Source organism: Vitis vinifera, chromosome 8 (assembly GCF_030704535.1).
Source record: "Vitis vinifera cultivar Pinot Noir 40024 chromosome 8, ASM3070453v1".
Classification (NCBI taxonomy): domain Eukaryota; kingdom Viridiplantae; phylum Streptophyta; class Magnoliopsida; order Vitales; family Vitaceae; genus Vitis; species Vitis vinifera.
The window spans coordinates 23418520-23431202 of NC_081812.1; the positions used below are offsets into that span (position 1 = coordinate 23418520).

The 12683-nt window shown below is 33.7% G+C and overlaps 2 protein-coding genes and 1 long non-coding RNA gene across 4 annotated transcripts; 2 read left to right on the forward strand and 1 right to left on the reverse strand.

Annotated features, from left to right (window-relative positions):
* The first annotated feature begins 337 nt into the window (after positions 1 to 337).
* Positions 338 to 872, forward strand: LOC100250439 (polcalcin Che a 3). Its single transcript, XM_002284261.4, has one exon. The coding sequence runs from the start codon at positions 451 to 453 to the stop codon at positions 703 to 705; it is 255 nt and encodes an 84-aa protein (XP_002284297.1). The 5' UTR covers positions 338 to 450; the 3' UTR covers positions 706 to 872.
* A 3818-nt stretch (positions 873 to 4690) lies between these two features.
* Positions 4691 to 7234, reverse strand: LOC100245312 (xylan glycosyltransferase MUCI21). Of its 2 annotated transcripts, XM_010655457.3 has the most exons (4): positions 6982 to 7234; positions 6688 to 6882; positions 6501 to 6572; positions 4691 to 6147 (listed from the first exon to the last, which is right to left on the reverse strand). In XM_010655457.3, the coding sequence occupies exons 2-4, from the start codon at positions 6875 to 6877 to the stop codon at positions 4820 to 4822; spliced, it is 1590 nt and encodes a 529-aa protein (XP_010653759.1). In that variant the 5' UTR covers positions 6878 to 6882; positions 6982 to 7234; the 3' UTR covers positions 4691 to 4819. The 2 variants fall into 2 exon arrangements, with proteins under 2 accessions (XP_010653759.1, XP_002284307.1); XM_002284271.4 differs by having other exon boundaries at positions 6688 to 7148.
* A 1996-nt stretch (positions 7235 to 9230) lies between these two features.
* LOC109123059 (uncharacterized) lies at positions 9231 to 11155 on the forward strand. Its single transcript, XR_002030743.2, has 2 exons — positions 9231 to 10545; positions 10771 to 11155. It is a non-coding gene; the product is annotated as an uncharacterized LOC109123059 (long non-coding RNA).
* Positions 11156 to 12683: the final 1528 nt, after the last annotated feature.

Below are 12683 nucleotides of genomic sequence, written 5' to 3' on the forward strand. Positions count from 1 at the left end.
TTTAAGTTTGATGAGTCTAGTGGTTAATATAACACATCATTTGAAGTCAAAACATGTTAACTGAGATTATCCAAGATGCTTTTGCGATAATCATTAATAGCTTTGGAACAGGTTTTGACCCAATTTAGGAGGTAAAAGCCAAAGGCATGTATGTTAAAATTTTATGGGATTTTACACATGTGAGTCATTTGCATTTAGAATGAGTCGTTTGCATTCTCCAAATTTAGGTACAACAGTTGAGCCTAAACTACATTCTTCAGGTGAGATCCGATCCTCAAGTTATACCCTCCCGACTTCAAAGCCTCACCTTACTCTTTCCAAAACCATCTCCTTTTAAAAGCCTCTCAATTCACATCCATCATCAAAGAATTAACCAGACACTTTGATTGAACATTGCCCATCACCCCATCACATTTCATATAGCTTGTCAATCAAAAGCAGAAGGCAAAAATGGCAGATAACCCCCAAGACCAAGAGGAGAGGGAGAGAATCTTCAAAAGGTTTGACACCAATGGGGATGGGAAGATATCATCAACGGAGCTGGGCGATGCCCTAAAAACATTGGGTTCTGTTTCAGCAGATGAAGTTCAGCGTATGATGCAGGAGATTGACACGGATGGCGATGGTTTCATTTCATTTGATGAATTTGCAGACTTCCACCGTGCCAACCGTGGCTTGATGAAGGATGTTGCTAAGGTTTTTTAATTTCTTTTATATTTATTTTTATATAAATGTGTTGTTTTTTCATATTTGTTTTTGCTTTCACCCCCAACCCCAAGAGTTGCAGTCGCCATTTTGATGTGTCTCATTTTTGTTTTCTTTGTTATAATGTAATAGAATTGTGTTGGAAGTTTCCTAAGCATCACGTGTAACATAGGACTCATCCATCTTCACATTTAGCCGCCGTTAGAGATTATGGTTTTTGTGTTTCAGACGACTGCCTTTTTCATTCCATGAAGTTTTACAAAATAAAAAATGTAGCATTTTCAATGGCACAATCAATTTAAAAACAACATGGGATACTTCAATTAAAATCATTATTATTTTCTTATTTGTTTTCATTATACTTTTTTATTTTGTTAAATCTACTTGAACTCTTAAGCCTTTTTTAAGACATGGAGTCGAATTTTATTGAAAAAAAATCATCAAATTTAGAATATTATTACATTTGATTAATATTAATTAATTAAATTTCACTTTTTTTTAGTTTTAAGACATTAAAAAAAAGTAAAATTCTATTTTATGTCTAAAATGAGCAAAATGCTATGATCACACCTTAAGATTTTAGTAGAATTTTTAAAAGTAATAAAAAATTATTATGAAAAGTTATAATGTAAATAAAAAAATTTAGTAACATTTTACTAAATTTGTTTTAATTTTTTAATTTTTAATTTTTTTAATACTTTTAATTTTTAAAGTATCATATTTCTTTTCCCTATGTGAACCTGTTCCTAATGATATCACTAGGAATCGACCATAATCCACCGGCTTTACAGGGAAGAAGTCAGGACTCACTCGTTCATCTCCTCCATCACTTCCCCAATTGCAATTAAAGTCTGAAAAAATATTAATAATTAAGTCAAAATTAATTTGCATAGATGTAGAAGAAGATTAGCATAAACTACAATTTTCAATCATTCGTGTTGAATTCTCTCACTTTTCCTTCAAGGCTTTTTGTTTCAAAAAAATGAGCCAGGAGGTACGTTGGTGCTGCCGATGTCCAATGCATATATCGGATAGCAAGGCATCTAAGTTTGATTTCCTCTTCAACTGAAACATCAAATTAAATAAATGCTAAATAATACTAATCAAATATGCATCTTCATTTAGCCAGAAAAAAAGAAAGGTGTGAACATGGTTGTGGGCTTTGCAGGGAATATTTTAGGACATTCATTAAGATAGAAATTCTTAGTATCTTTGGCAGCAAACATTGGACGACCATTATCATTAAGTGTGGTTAGCATGGTAGTGACAAGACCACCTGTGCTTGTACCGGCAATCACATCAAAATAATCTGCAATTCTTGCATCCTCCCCATCCAGCTTTTGAACCAAGTTTAAAACGGCTTAAAGATAATAGTTTAATTATAAAATAAAATAAGAAGTATTAGGGTTAAGGTTGTTATGACCCTGCATTTCTTGCATGCGTTCCTTTTCGATGATGAGACTCACTTTTTATTTATAAAATATTTTTTTGAAAATTGTTTTTGGAGTCACCACTATTTTTGTTTTATATTTTTAAAGGAAAAACAAGTTTATAAAAAACCAAGTATAGGCCTAAGGGTCAGGTTACCAATTGGGAAGGTACGGTGAAAGACCGTAGCACCCCTCTAAGCCCTAAAGTTAGGCCTCTATTGACCAGTTAAGACAAGTGTGACAATTGATTGATTAATCATAAATACCAAATAGTGATCAAGGGTGTAATGTCTTAGTATAAAATGAAAGGTATGTAGGTATCTAAGATCATCCAAGTATGCTGAGAAAATTGAACTCAGTGTGTCAATAGCTTCATAATCCATCGAAAGCAACAATCATAAACAGAAAGTCAAATCTCAATGTCAAAGATCAACAAAGTGGCTATGCCCCAATATAAAATAATGTCCTTTGATATGGCTATGCCACAATAATGAGGACAACATGAAATAATCGAATGATCTCCATACTACTCGTCAGATGCTTCAACTTAAAGAATCAATTTGATCTCGCTCCAAAAGATGGCTATGCCCCAATGTAAAGGATCCAATAGGGTGGCTATACTCCAATATAAAATACTCTTCATCATGACTATGCCCTAGTACAAAATTGTCTGAAGTGGCTATATTCCAAGATAAATCAAACTTCATCGTCGATGAGAAAGCTATGCCTCAGCATTCATCATCAGTTCAAGATCAATCTCAACTCCTGATATTGAAAATGGGTATATCTCAATGTAATCTCAACAACTCTTAGCTCCATCATAATGGAATGAAATGGTTATGCCTACCATGAAAATCTATGAAGCAATTGTGTCTCAAAATAAACATCACCTCAAAAATCATCTATCGATGAGAGGAGTGTGTCCTAATGTAGAATATCAAGGAGAGTGATTGTATCTTCAATAAAAGTATCTCTGAAATGGTTATGCATTAATGTAAGGTCATCCCACAACTCCTAATCCATCATAATCCAAGTGAAGAAGCAAACTAGTTATGCCCTACTATAGGGCATCATCTCAAAAAATTTCTCATCAATGAGCATTGTATGCCCCAGTGTAGATCACATCATCTCAAAAATCCATAATTGATAAGAGGGTTATGCCCCCCGATGTAAATCATATCATAGTTCCTCATCCATCATACTCTAAGCAATAATCTCCAACCAATCCCAAATATCACCCATGTGTGAGCTGTCAAACATAATGTGTAAAGTCATGGCCTTAGGATGGTCTTAAGACACGGGACGTAATGTAAGCTAAGGTAATAGGGTGAAAGAAACGAGAGGAAACTAGGCTCAATAATCCCCATGATATAATCCTCATACCTCTCATGTGTGTGATGCAATGCATAGAAAACCTCATAAGTCATGGACTTAAGGGTTCCCACACGAAAATGATGATAAAGGAATGAGCATATCAAATAAGCAAGAATAACGTGTGGATACTGAACCCAAATCGAACATCAAGCAAGATAAGAAAAGAAATAAATGAAATGAGGGATAATGAAAATGAGTAATGGAATAGAGATGAAAACAAAGAAATAGAAAAGTGAGTGATGATCAACCTACATCAAAGCATGAAAAACAGTCACATTAGAAATAATGGAATGATGGATAGAGCAAGGATCCAGAGACCCTAAGGAAATGTCGTTTGTCTCTCTCACAAAAATCGAATAGGCGACTTATACTCTCACCCAGAAATATATATCAAGATAGAATTGAGTAAAATAAAAATCTCTAAAAGCTCACAGCATTTGTGAAGGAGAATGAGTCCCCTAAGTAGAGAGAATGGCCATGTTCAATCTTACTAAATATAGATAAAAAATAAAAATAAAAATAAAAATAAAAAACCTGTAAGACTCAATATTATGGATATAATCATATAAAAGAAACTTGAGAGTTTGGTTGATTGAGAATTGCGTCCACGTTTCTTTGTTTTGACCAAAATAGAACCTTTCCCCTCTGAGCACAAGTCAATACATGTGGACAGCTAAAGGCCAAAGCCATGAGTTGAAGATTGTCCAAGTGAATGATGTTAGCAGAGTTAAGACCCAGCTTGAAATCAAACTACCGAACTCACCGCCTAAATGTGGGTACCCACCCATAACCTGCCACTGACCACACCATTGTAATCTTCCTCCAAAATGAAAGGAAAATTATTAGATACTCTCAGAAAATAGCACTGGTTTGTGTTTGAAACAAACAAGCATTTCACATGCTTGTGAATTGCATCATGTCTTTGAACTTTAGACCCAACTAACAACGCCTTCAACATATGCTCAAATATCTCATATCCCTCTGCAAGAGGGATATGCCCACATCCATATTTACCTTCTAGCTTTAGTTTTCAAGCCACTGTCTTTCTTCTCAGCCAGGTTAACCATGGAGGGGGACAAGAAAAGAAAAGCATCATCAGAAAAATCAAAACACAATTTACCTGAGGCTTAACATTTCACTGCAGCAAACCTCCATATACAGAAGAAAAAAATTAATTAAAATGAAAGAACGCTTGCTTCAAAGCTTTATTTTTTTATACTAAATGTGCAGAAGAGGGCATGTGAACACAGTCTATACAATCTATACAAGAACTCAATAAAATGGGGTGAAGACAGAAAAACGAATAAAACTCAATATGACAAAAAATGAGAGTGTCGCGAGGCTTTTAAGATGTAGTAGTCATAGGCACAAACCAACTGCTTCCGAAATCTTCTGAGGTCCAATGTCACAGTTTGGTGATCCAGATATACCCTCTTAGTGAATTCCCATCCCTTTTTGGCTAGACTGTCTGGGTCTCTCAGAACAGGATCATCTTTAGCATACTCATTGTACAATGAGCTCTCTCTTGGAAGAATCTTATAGCCCATGTATTTTAAACCAAGCTTCTCTGCAGGTTCCCCATAGTAAGTTTCTGCCGGCCATTCTGTTCCCAGAGGAATTACTTGGATAAATACAGAGCCAGGCTGCAGAAACAGAATATGGGTCATAGCAGCACCATGGACTCCAACCATGGCATCACTTGAATTTAGCACCCTATAGATCTTGGCCAGTTCAGTGGCTCTATTGGGCCTCAGAACTTTGACTTGAAACCCTATTTCCTTAGCCATTTGCACCATCAAATCCTCATTAGTTATGGCTCTGGCGCCAGTTCGGGACAGTACAACCAATTTCGGTTTCTTCAACTGATGTACTTGCTCTTCTTTCCCTGTTTCTAATGGGGGCTTTAGTGATGGTGGTAAAGATGGATCCTCTTTCATTTTTGACTGCACTTTCTGTTCCTTGGCTTGAATTAAACTTCTGATTCTAGGCAAATAAGCCTGGTCTAGAAGGTTACGGAAATCTCTGATGCTCTCATTTCCCTCCACCAATGAAGAATCCACAGTGAGCTCATCATGGATCCTCAAACCAACAATCGCTTCTGGAAAACAATGGGTTCTGTTATCTCCACTAAAATCAATTGGTGGGTAATCTGATAACTGCGAAATCACGTCTCCATACTTAGTAATCCACCAATCATGGTACTCAAGAATAACAAACACAACCCTCTTGTTCAGATGCTGGGAAGTTATATACAAAGGAAGAATCCCATCATTGAATTCATGGTATATGTTACCTGTATAGCCTCCGGTGGAGAAGAACACAGCTGGAACATCATGGTGGACATCACAGTGATGGTGAGTGCCGTAACCCTCTTTTTTCGAGATAAGGTGTAATTCATCAATGGTGTCCATGACACTGGCTTCCCATTTTCGGGTATAAGGTTTGATCTTTTCGTGTTGGAGTTGCTCTTCTTCAAACTCCTTGCCTTCTCCAGATATGCTTGAAACATGATCAGTAAAGGCGTTGGGGTTTCTTGAACCATACAGGAAGATTGATGATGAAGAAGAGTGCGTTCTTACATCCCCTTTCATGAAACATGTATCTGTACGAAAGGCGCTTCTATCACAGCAAATAGTTCCTGCATTTACACAAAAAAAAAAACCCTTAAAATCTACAAAATTTCAAAAATCAAATGGAACCCCATTTTCCAACTGCTTATATCATCTAATAAAAAATTCATTCCACGAAGAATGCACTGTTTGGATGCAGAGGATACAGAGGAATTTGAGCTGATTATTCATCTTTGGCGAAAAAATCAATATGAAGCAAAAAAATAGAAAATCTTCGTCTTTCCCCTCTTTTCATGAACAAAACTGAGGGGAAAAGGCAATCAACAGTCAAACGACAATCTCTTTCCGTGGGTCCAGCTATTACGTTGAAGGAAAAAAAAGTTCAAATAAACCACCCAAGAAAGCAAAATAAGAGACTAACCATTTGCGATTGAAGAACAAAGGGTTTTCGCATCCATTTCAGCAACAGGGCCATCATATTCTCCAAATGAATCTGCAAAACCCAGAACATAAACCTCGAGATAAGACAAAAAAAGCAAACAAAAAACAGAGAAAACAGCGGAAACCCGTGAAAAAAAAAAAAAAAAAAGAAAGAAAGAAAGGCTCACATATGGGAAAGCTGAAAAGGCAAGGGGCCAGGACAAAGCAGCAAGAGAGCAGAGACAGAAAAAGTAAGGCAAGAAGCTTGGGCCTTGTTCTCTTGTAATAACCAGCGCTTCCACACTCATCAACAAGGCTCTGTGCCTCTTCATCATCTTCGCCTTTCCTCAACTGATGATACCGCTGATGGTGCACCATTTCTCCTGTTGAAACACAGAAAAAAGCAAAGCTTTTGTTGTGGGTTATGGAGTCTGAACCCAACACAGACAAAGAAACAGAGAAAAAGAGAGAGATTTATATACAGAAAGGGAGAGCTGGTGATGGGTGGTTCTGGGTTCGTTCCTGTTGGTATGAACTATGAAGCATAAACTTGAAATGGGTGTACAGAGGGAGAGAGCTGGAAAGAGAAGGTGTCAACGAAAGAAGGCTGGTTCAGGGGAGGGGGCTTTCAAGGTGATATTCCTGATTCCAGTCAAATACGTGTGCTGGTGCCCAAGCCCATCAAAATACACTTGGCCGTTTTAGTGGTTTTCCTTATTGGCTACGGACCCTTGTATTTTCATCTCACGCGCCCCATTACTGCCTTAAATCCCTTCTTGGAAAGTCTTCATTATTGGATGTTTTTTCAAATAAGACTTTAATATGATAAAATAAAATGAGGCTAAATAATTTTTATGAAGATAATTGTGAAAGGTCCGATGCTTATGAGTTGTCATACTGGGGTAATAATATTTTCAAAAATTAGTTTTTTAAAATGATTTTTAAAACCGTTTCTTAAATATTTTAAAATTTTTGAAAATTTAAATATAGAAAATAATTTTATAAACTTATTCAAGATGATACTATGCACATGTATGATATAAATTTTTTCTATTAGTATATAGATTTTTAATGATATACCTAACGCGCTAAGTAGTTGCAATAATTATATGTAAAAATACGGGGCGTATAAAGAGACCTCACGCTTCCTTGGGGCGCGTGGAGATGAATGACGGCGACTGTGCTTTGAATGAGCCAATCTTCCGCAGCAAACATCCTCCAAACGCTGGTGGGTTTTAATTTTAATATTCATGGTGGGAAGCTACAATCTCAATGCCATTAAATATTGAAAAAAAAATCTAAATTGGACCGCAAAAGCAGAATTTAGTTATCCTGTAAGCAACATTAAGGCATCTTTATAAGTTGTACAAGCATAAAAAAGTTTATATTTTTAATAAATGATTTGAAAATTCTTAAATTTTTCGATAATTATTTAATTTTTTAAGGTATTTTATGTATTGAAAAATGTCCAAAGGTATTTTTTTATATTTAAAAATATATATAATTTGAATAATAGATTCTAGACAAACTCTTATATTGCTGTTTTTTTAGAAATAATTTCAAAATTTTATTTTTTTTTCAATGTCTCTTATGGGTTGAAAATTTCATAAAAGGAAAAGGAAGTAAAAGACCTATTGATACATTGGAAACATAAATTTCTTGGAGTAAAGCTTTTAAGTTTGAAAATTTATTAAAGGTGGTAAATAAATATTGGTGGTTGGGTAATAGGGAAGAGCCGAAGAGAGCATCAAGATTCAAAAAGCGCAAACAACTAACCGCTAATTGAGGCAGAGGCATTTAGGAATCAAGTCTGCGTTGGCGGCAAAAATGGATACAAAGATCAGGATATTTGCATTTGTGCCCCTTACATTTTGATAGTTTTTCTGTTTGTTCCATTTTATTTTCATAATTTATTCAAAGAAGATGCCATTTTACCTTCTTTTTTTTCTTTTAATATTTAATATTATGAAAAACAGAAGAATGTGGCCATATAAAAAACAAAAAGTTGTTCTTTTAACACAAACTTAAATATAAAAAATAATTTCAAAATCCTCAACTTTTTTTTTTTTTTGGTAATGAATGGGATGATATGGAATTGTGGGGAAGAGGTGTGGGTTGAGTGAAAGCAAGGTGCAATTAGTTGACAATTGGACCGTTGGATAAAGGGTCCTTATTTTGGCTTGTCCAGTCCAGCTGACTTCTGCTGGACTACAGCAGGTCTGTCACGTGAGCGGTGAGCCGAATAGGCTAATACCAGTATACATCCTGGTAAAAAGAATTTATATATATATATATTTATAAATAAAAAACCTTGGTATGGTATTTTATGATAATAAGTGAATAAAACTCCTTTTCATAATTAAGTTTAAATGGAATTTTGTTCCCAAAGATAACATAGAACTAACCATTATCAAATAAGTTTTAATATTTTCATTGTTTAACCACTAAAGATTTTTGGGAAGGTTTTTGACAATTTTAAGGGTTACTTATAAAATTTTGACAAGAAAAAAAAACAATTAAAACTTATAATATATTATAGATCCCAAAATTTGTCCCAATTTTTTTTGTTATTTTATTTATTATTTATTTATTTTTACTTTTGTTTATTTTACTTATTTTAGGACTTTTTGGTTAATATTTATTAAGCCTTTTCAGTTTTATTGGAGAATTAATCGTGGTCCTTCCTTTTTCCATCAATTCCCAATCACCCATTTCAAACAAAACCCTAATCCTCTCTTTTCTCTCTCCATCTCAACCATAGCCCACTCACCCACGTTTTCCCCAATCTTCTCTTCTTCCACTTTCTTTCTTTTTGTCCATATTTTCTTTTTCCTTTATTTCCTTTTCTTTCTTCTTCATCTCGTCACGTGGCCGTCTCTCACCATCGATGACGCTACTACCGGTGACCCACTGCCAGCAACCCATTATCAGCGACACCACTACCGACGACGCTACTATCGGCCGACAGCCATCTCCAACACCGATAGTCCTCTCCATCACATCCTCTCTCTTCTTTCCTACCCAACATCACTCACCATCTCTGTCATCCTAAACCTCCCAATCATTGCCCTAACAGTCATGGTTGTGCTGCTCGGTCGCCTTAGAAAATTATACGACAACAACCTTCCCTACCCCACATCTACACCAAAGTCAAGTTGAACCCTTCTCGGGTTTATTCACCTTCTTCCCTACCCAACATCACTCACCATCTCTGTCATCCTAAACCTCCCAATTGTTGCCCTAACAGTCATGGTTGTGCTGCTCGGTCGCCTTAGAAAATTATACGACAACAACCTTCCCCACCCCACATCTGCACCAAAGTCAAGTTGAACCCTTCTCGGGTTTATTCACCTTCTTCCCTACCCAACATCATTCACCATCTCTGTCATCCTAAACCTCCTAATTGTTGCCCTAACAGTCATGGTTGTGCTGCTCGGTCGCCTTAGAAAATTATACGACAACAACCTTCCCCACCCCGCATCTACACCAAAGTCAAGTTGAACCCTTCTCGGGTTTATTCACCTTCTTCCCTACCCAACATCACTCACCATCTCTGTCATCCTAAACCTCCCAATTGTTGCCCTAACAGTCATGGTTGTGCTGCTCGGTCGCCTTAGAAAATTATACGACAACAACCTTCCCCACCCCCACATCTACACCAAAGTCAAGTTGAACCATTCTCGGGTTTATTCACCTTCTTCCCTACCCAACATCACTCACCATCTCTGTCATCCTAAACCTCCCAATTGTTGCCCTAACAGTCATGGTTGTGCTGCTCGGTCGCCTTAGAAAATTATACGACAACAACCTTCCCCACCCCCACATCTACACCAAAGTCAAGTTGAACCATTCTCGGGTTTATTCACCTTCTTCCCTACCCAACATCACTCACCATCTCTGTCATCCTAAACCTCCCCAATCGTTGCCCTAACAGTCATGGTTGTGCTGCTCAGTCGCCTTAGAAAATTATACGACAACAACCTTCCCGTTCCCACATCTACACCAAAGTTAAGTTGAACCCTTCTCGGGTTGATTCGCCTAGAAATGTGAGTTTTCTCTTCATTGATTCGTACAGTAACGATTTGGATTTGGATTTGGGTTATTGGATTTCCCATATGGCCTTTGATTTATTCATTTAGACTTATTTTGGGTTGATTTCTATTTTCTATTTATTGGTGTTGCGCCTTGGCTTGTTGGATTGCTATTTGGTTTGAGTTGGGTCATTATATTAGTTGGATTTGGGCTGGTATATTTATTAAATCTTGTATTAGGTCTTTCTTTTTGTTGTTGCTGAGAACGGGAAAAGAGGTGTGGTGTTGATTGGGAGGAGGAGGACGACTCTTGAGACTTTTTGTAATCTTCTTTGCGTTTCCTATGATATTTGTGAGAGGGTTGAGGGTTTTTTTTTTATAGTATTTTTTAGCTTCATTTTGAAAGTTTTTGGAGGGTCATTACTTTTATTGGACTGCACTTTTAAGGTTACTCCTACGTCCTTGTCCTTCAAGTTTTATTGTATACATTCATTTCATTTCAGTTTTCTTCTTATGTACATGTGAATGTATCATTCGTGTTTAGATTTTTTATTGTATATGTATATTTAATTTGTGATTCATGGATTAATTTTTGTTTCCATTTATTTGTTATCCTTATTTAATATGCTCTATTAGCTTTTGTTTTGAGTTATTTGTGTTTTATTTTTCTGTTAAGGGAATAATCCAATAATGGGATAATGTTTTTGTTTGAAAAATATTTTTTTTTCTTCTTACCTTTAATGAATGAAAATTCTTTTTAGAATAAATATTTAGTCCTTTTTAATAAACGTTTTAAAAGATTTTTTTGTATTAATAAGTATAAAAACCATTTTCAGAAACCTTTTTTTTTAAAAAAAAATATATTAAATTAAAATAAAACTCTGAAAATTTTGAAAAACGGTTTTTCTTTTATATATATATATAAGAAAAAAAAGAAACATTTTTTAGAATAAAATAAAAAGGAAAAGAATATAGATTTTTATTTAATAAAATTGAATTTTCCTTTTAAATATATTGAGATTTAAAAAAAATATATTTTTTAAATAAATCTTTTATATATATATATATATATATATATATATATTATTTTAATAAATTTGAACTTTTTTTTCTCTCTTTTTATTTTTTTGTATAATTAATTTAAAATAATTTTTTAGAATAAAATGCAGATAACTTTTTTAAAAAATAAAAATAAATAAATTGTAAAGCTTTTCTAAATAAATTTGAGAGATTTTTTAATTATTTTCTAATTCAAGTAGAGATTCGTTTTTGTCAATAATTTTTTTTTTTGTAAATATTTAAAAAAAACTATTAAAATTTGTTTTGAATGGAATTATTTTGTAGATAAAATTGTGAAAAAGGTCTTTATTTTGAAATAAAAGATAAATTAGATTTTATTTTTAGATAAACTTATAAAAATATATATATTTATTTTTCTTTTCTTAATAAAAGTTAAACAAATTCCCTTATCTAAACTAAAATTTTGAAAAATCATATCTTTTAAATCAAATTTGTAAAAGACTTTTATTATTATTATTACTATTCATAAATAAAATTGTAAATGGATTTTTTTTAAATAAAATTGAATTAACATTTTTTTTATAGTAAAAATCAAGTAAAATTCTTTCCTTTCAAATAAAACAGTGAAAATGAAAAATTATTTTTTTAAACAAAATATAAAATTTTAAAGTTCATTTTTTTTTAAATCAACAATCAAATTGTATTATTCCCAATGTTTTCAAAACTGGACCGATCATTAAACCGAAAAAGTTACCGGTTCGCGGTTCATTAGTTTGATCAACAGTCAAACTGGTGACGTCATAAATATATAAATTATAAATTATTAAAATTTAAAATAATTATAAAATAAAATAATAATTTATATATTATTTAAAAATTAAAATTTTATTTAAAAAATCATTAAATTATTCTCATAATAGTCATGGTTCTTCTTTAATCATGGAAGAAAAACTCACATGCCTATTTAAAAAGAAAAAAAAAATGGCAAAAACATTGAATGTGAGTTTTAAAATTTTTAATTATTTATTTGTTAAAAAAAATAATATTTAGAAATTCTTAAATTTATTATAATAAACTATAATTTTATTTTTATTTAATTTTTAATAAATGCTCATTGCCAAATGGGTCATAGG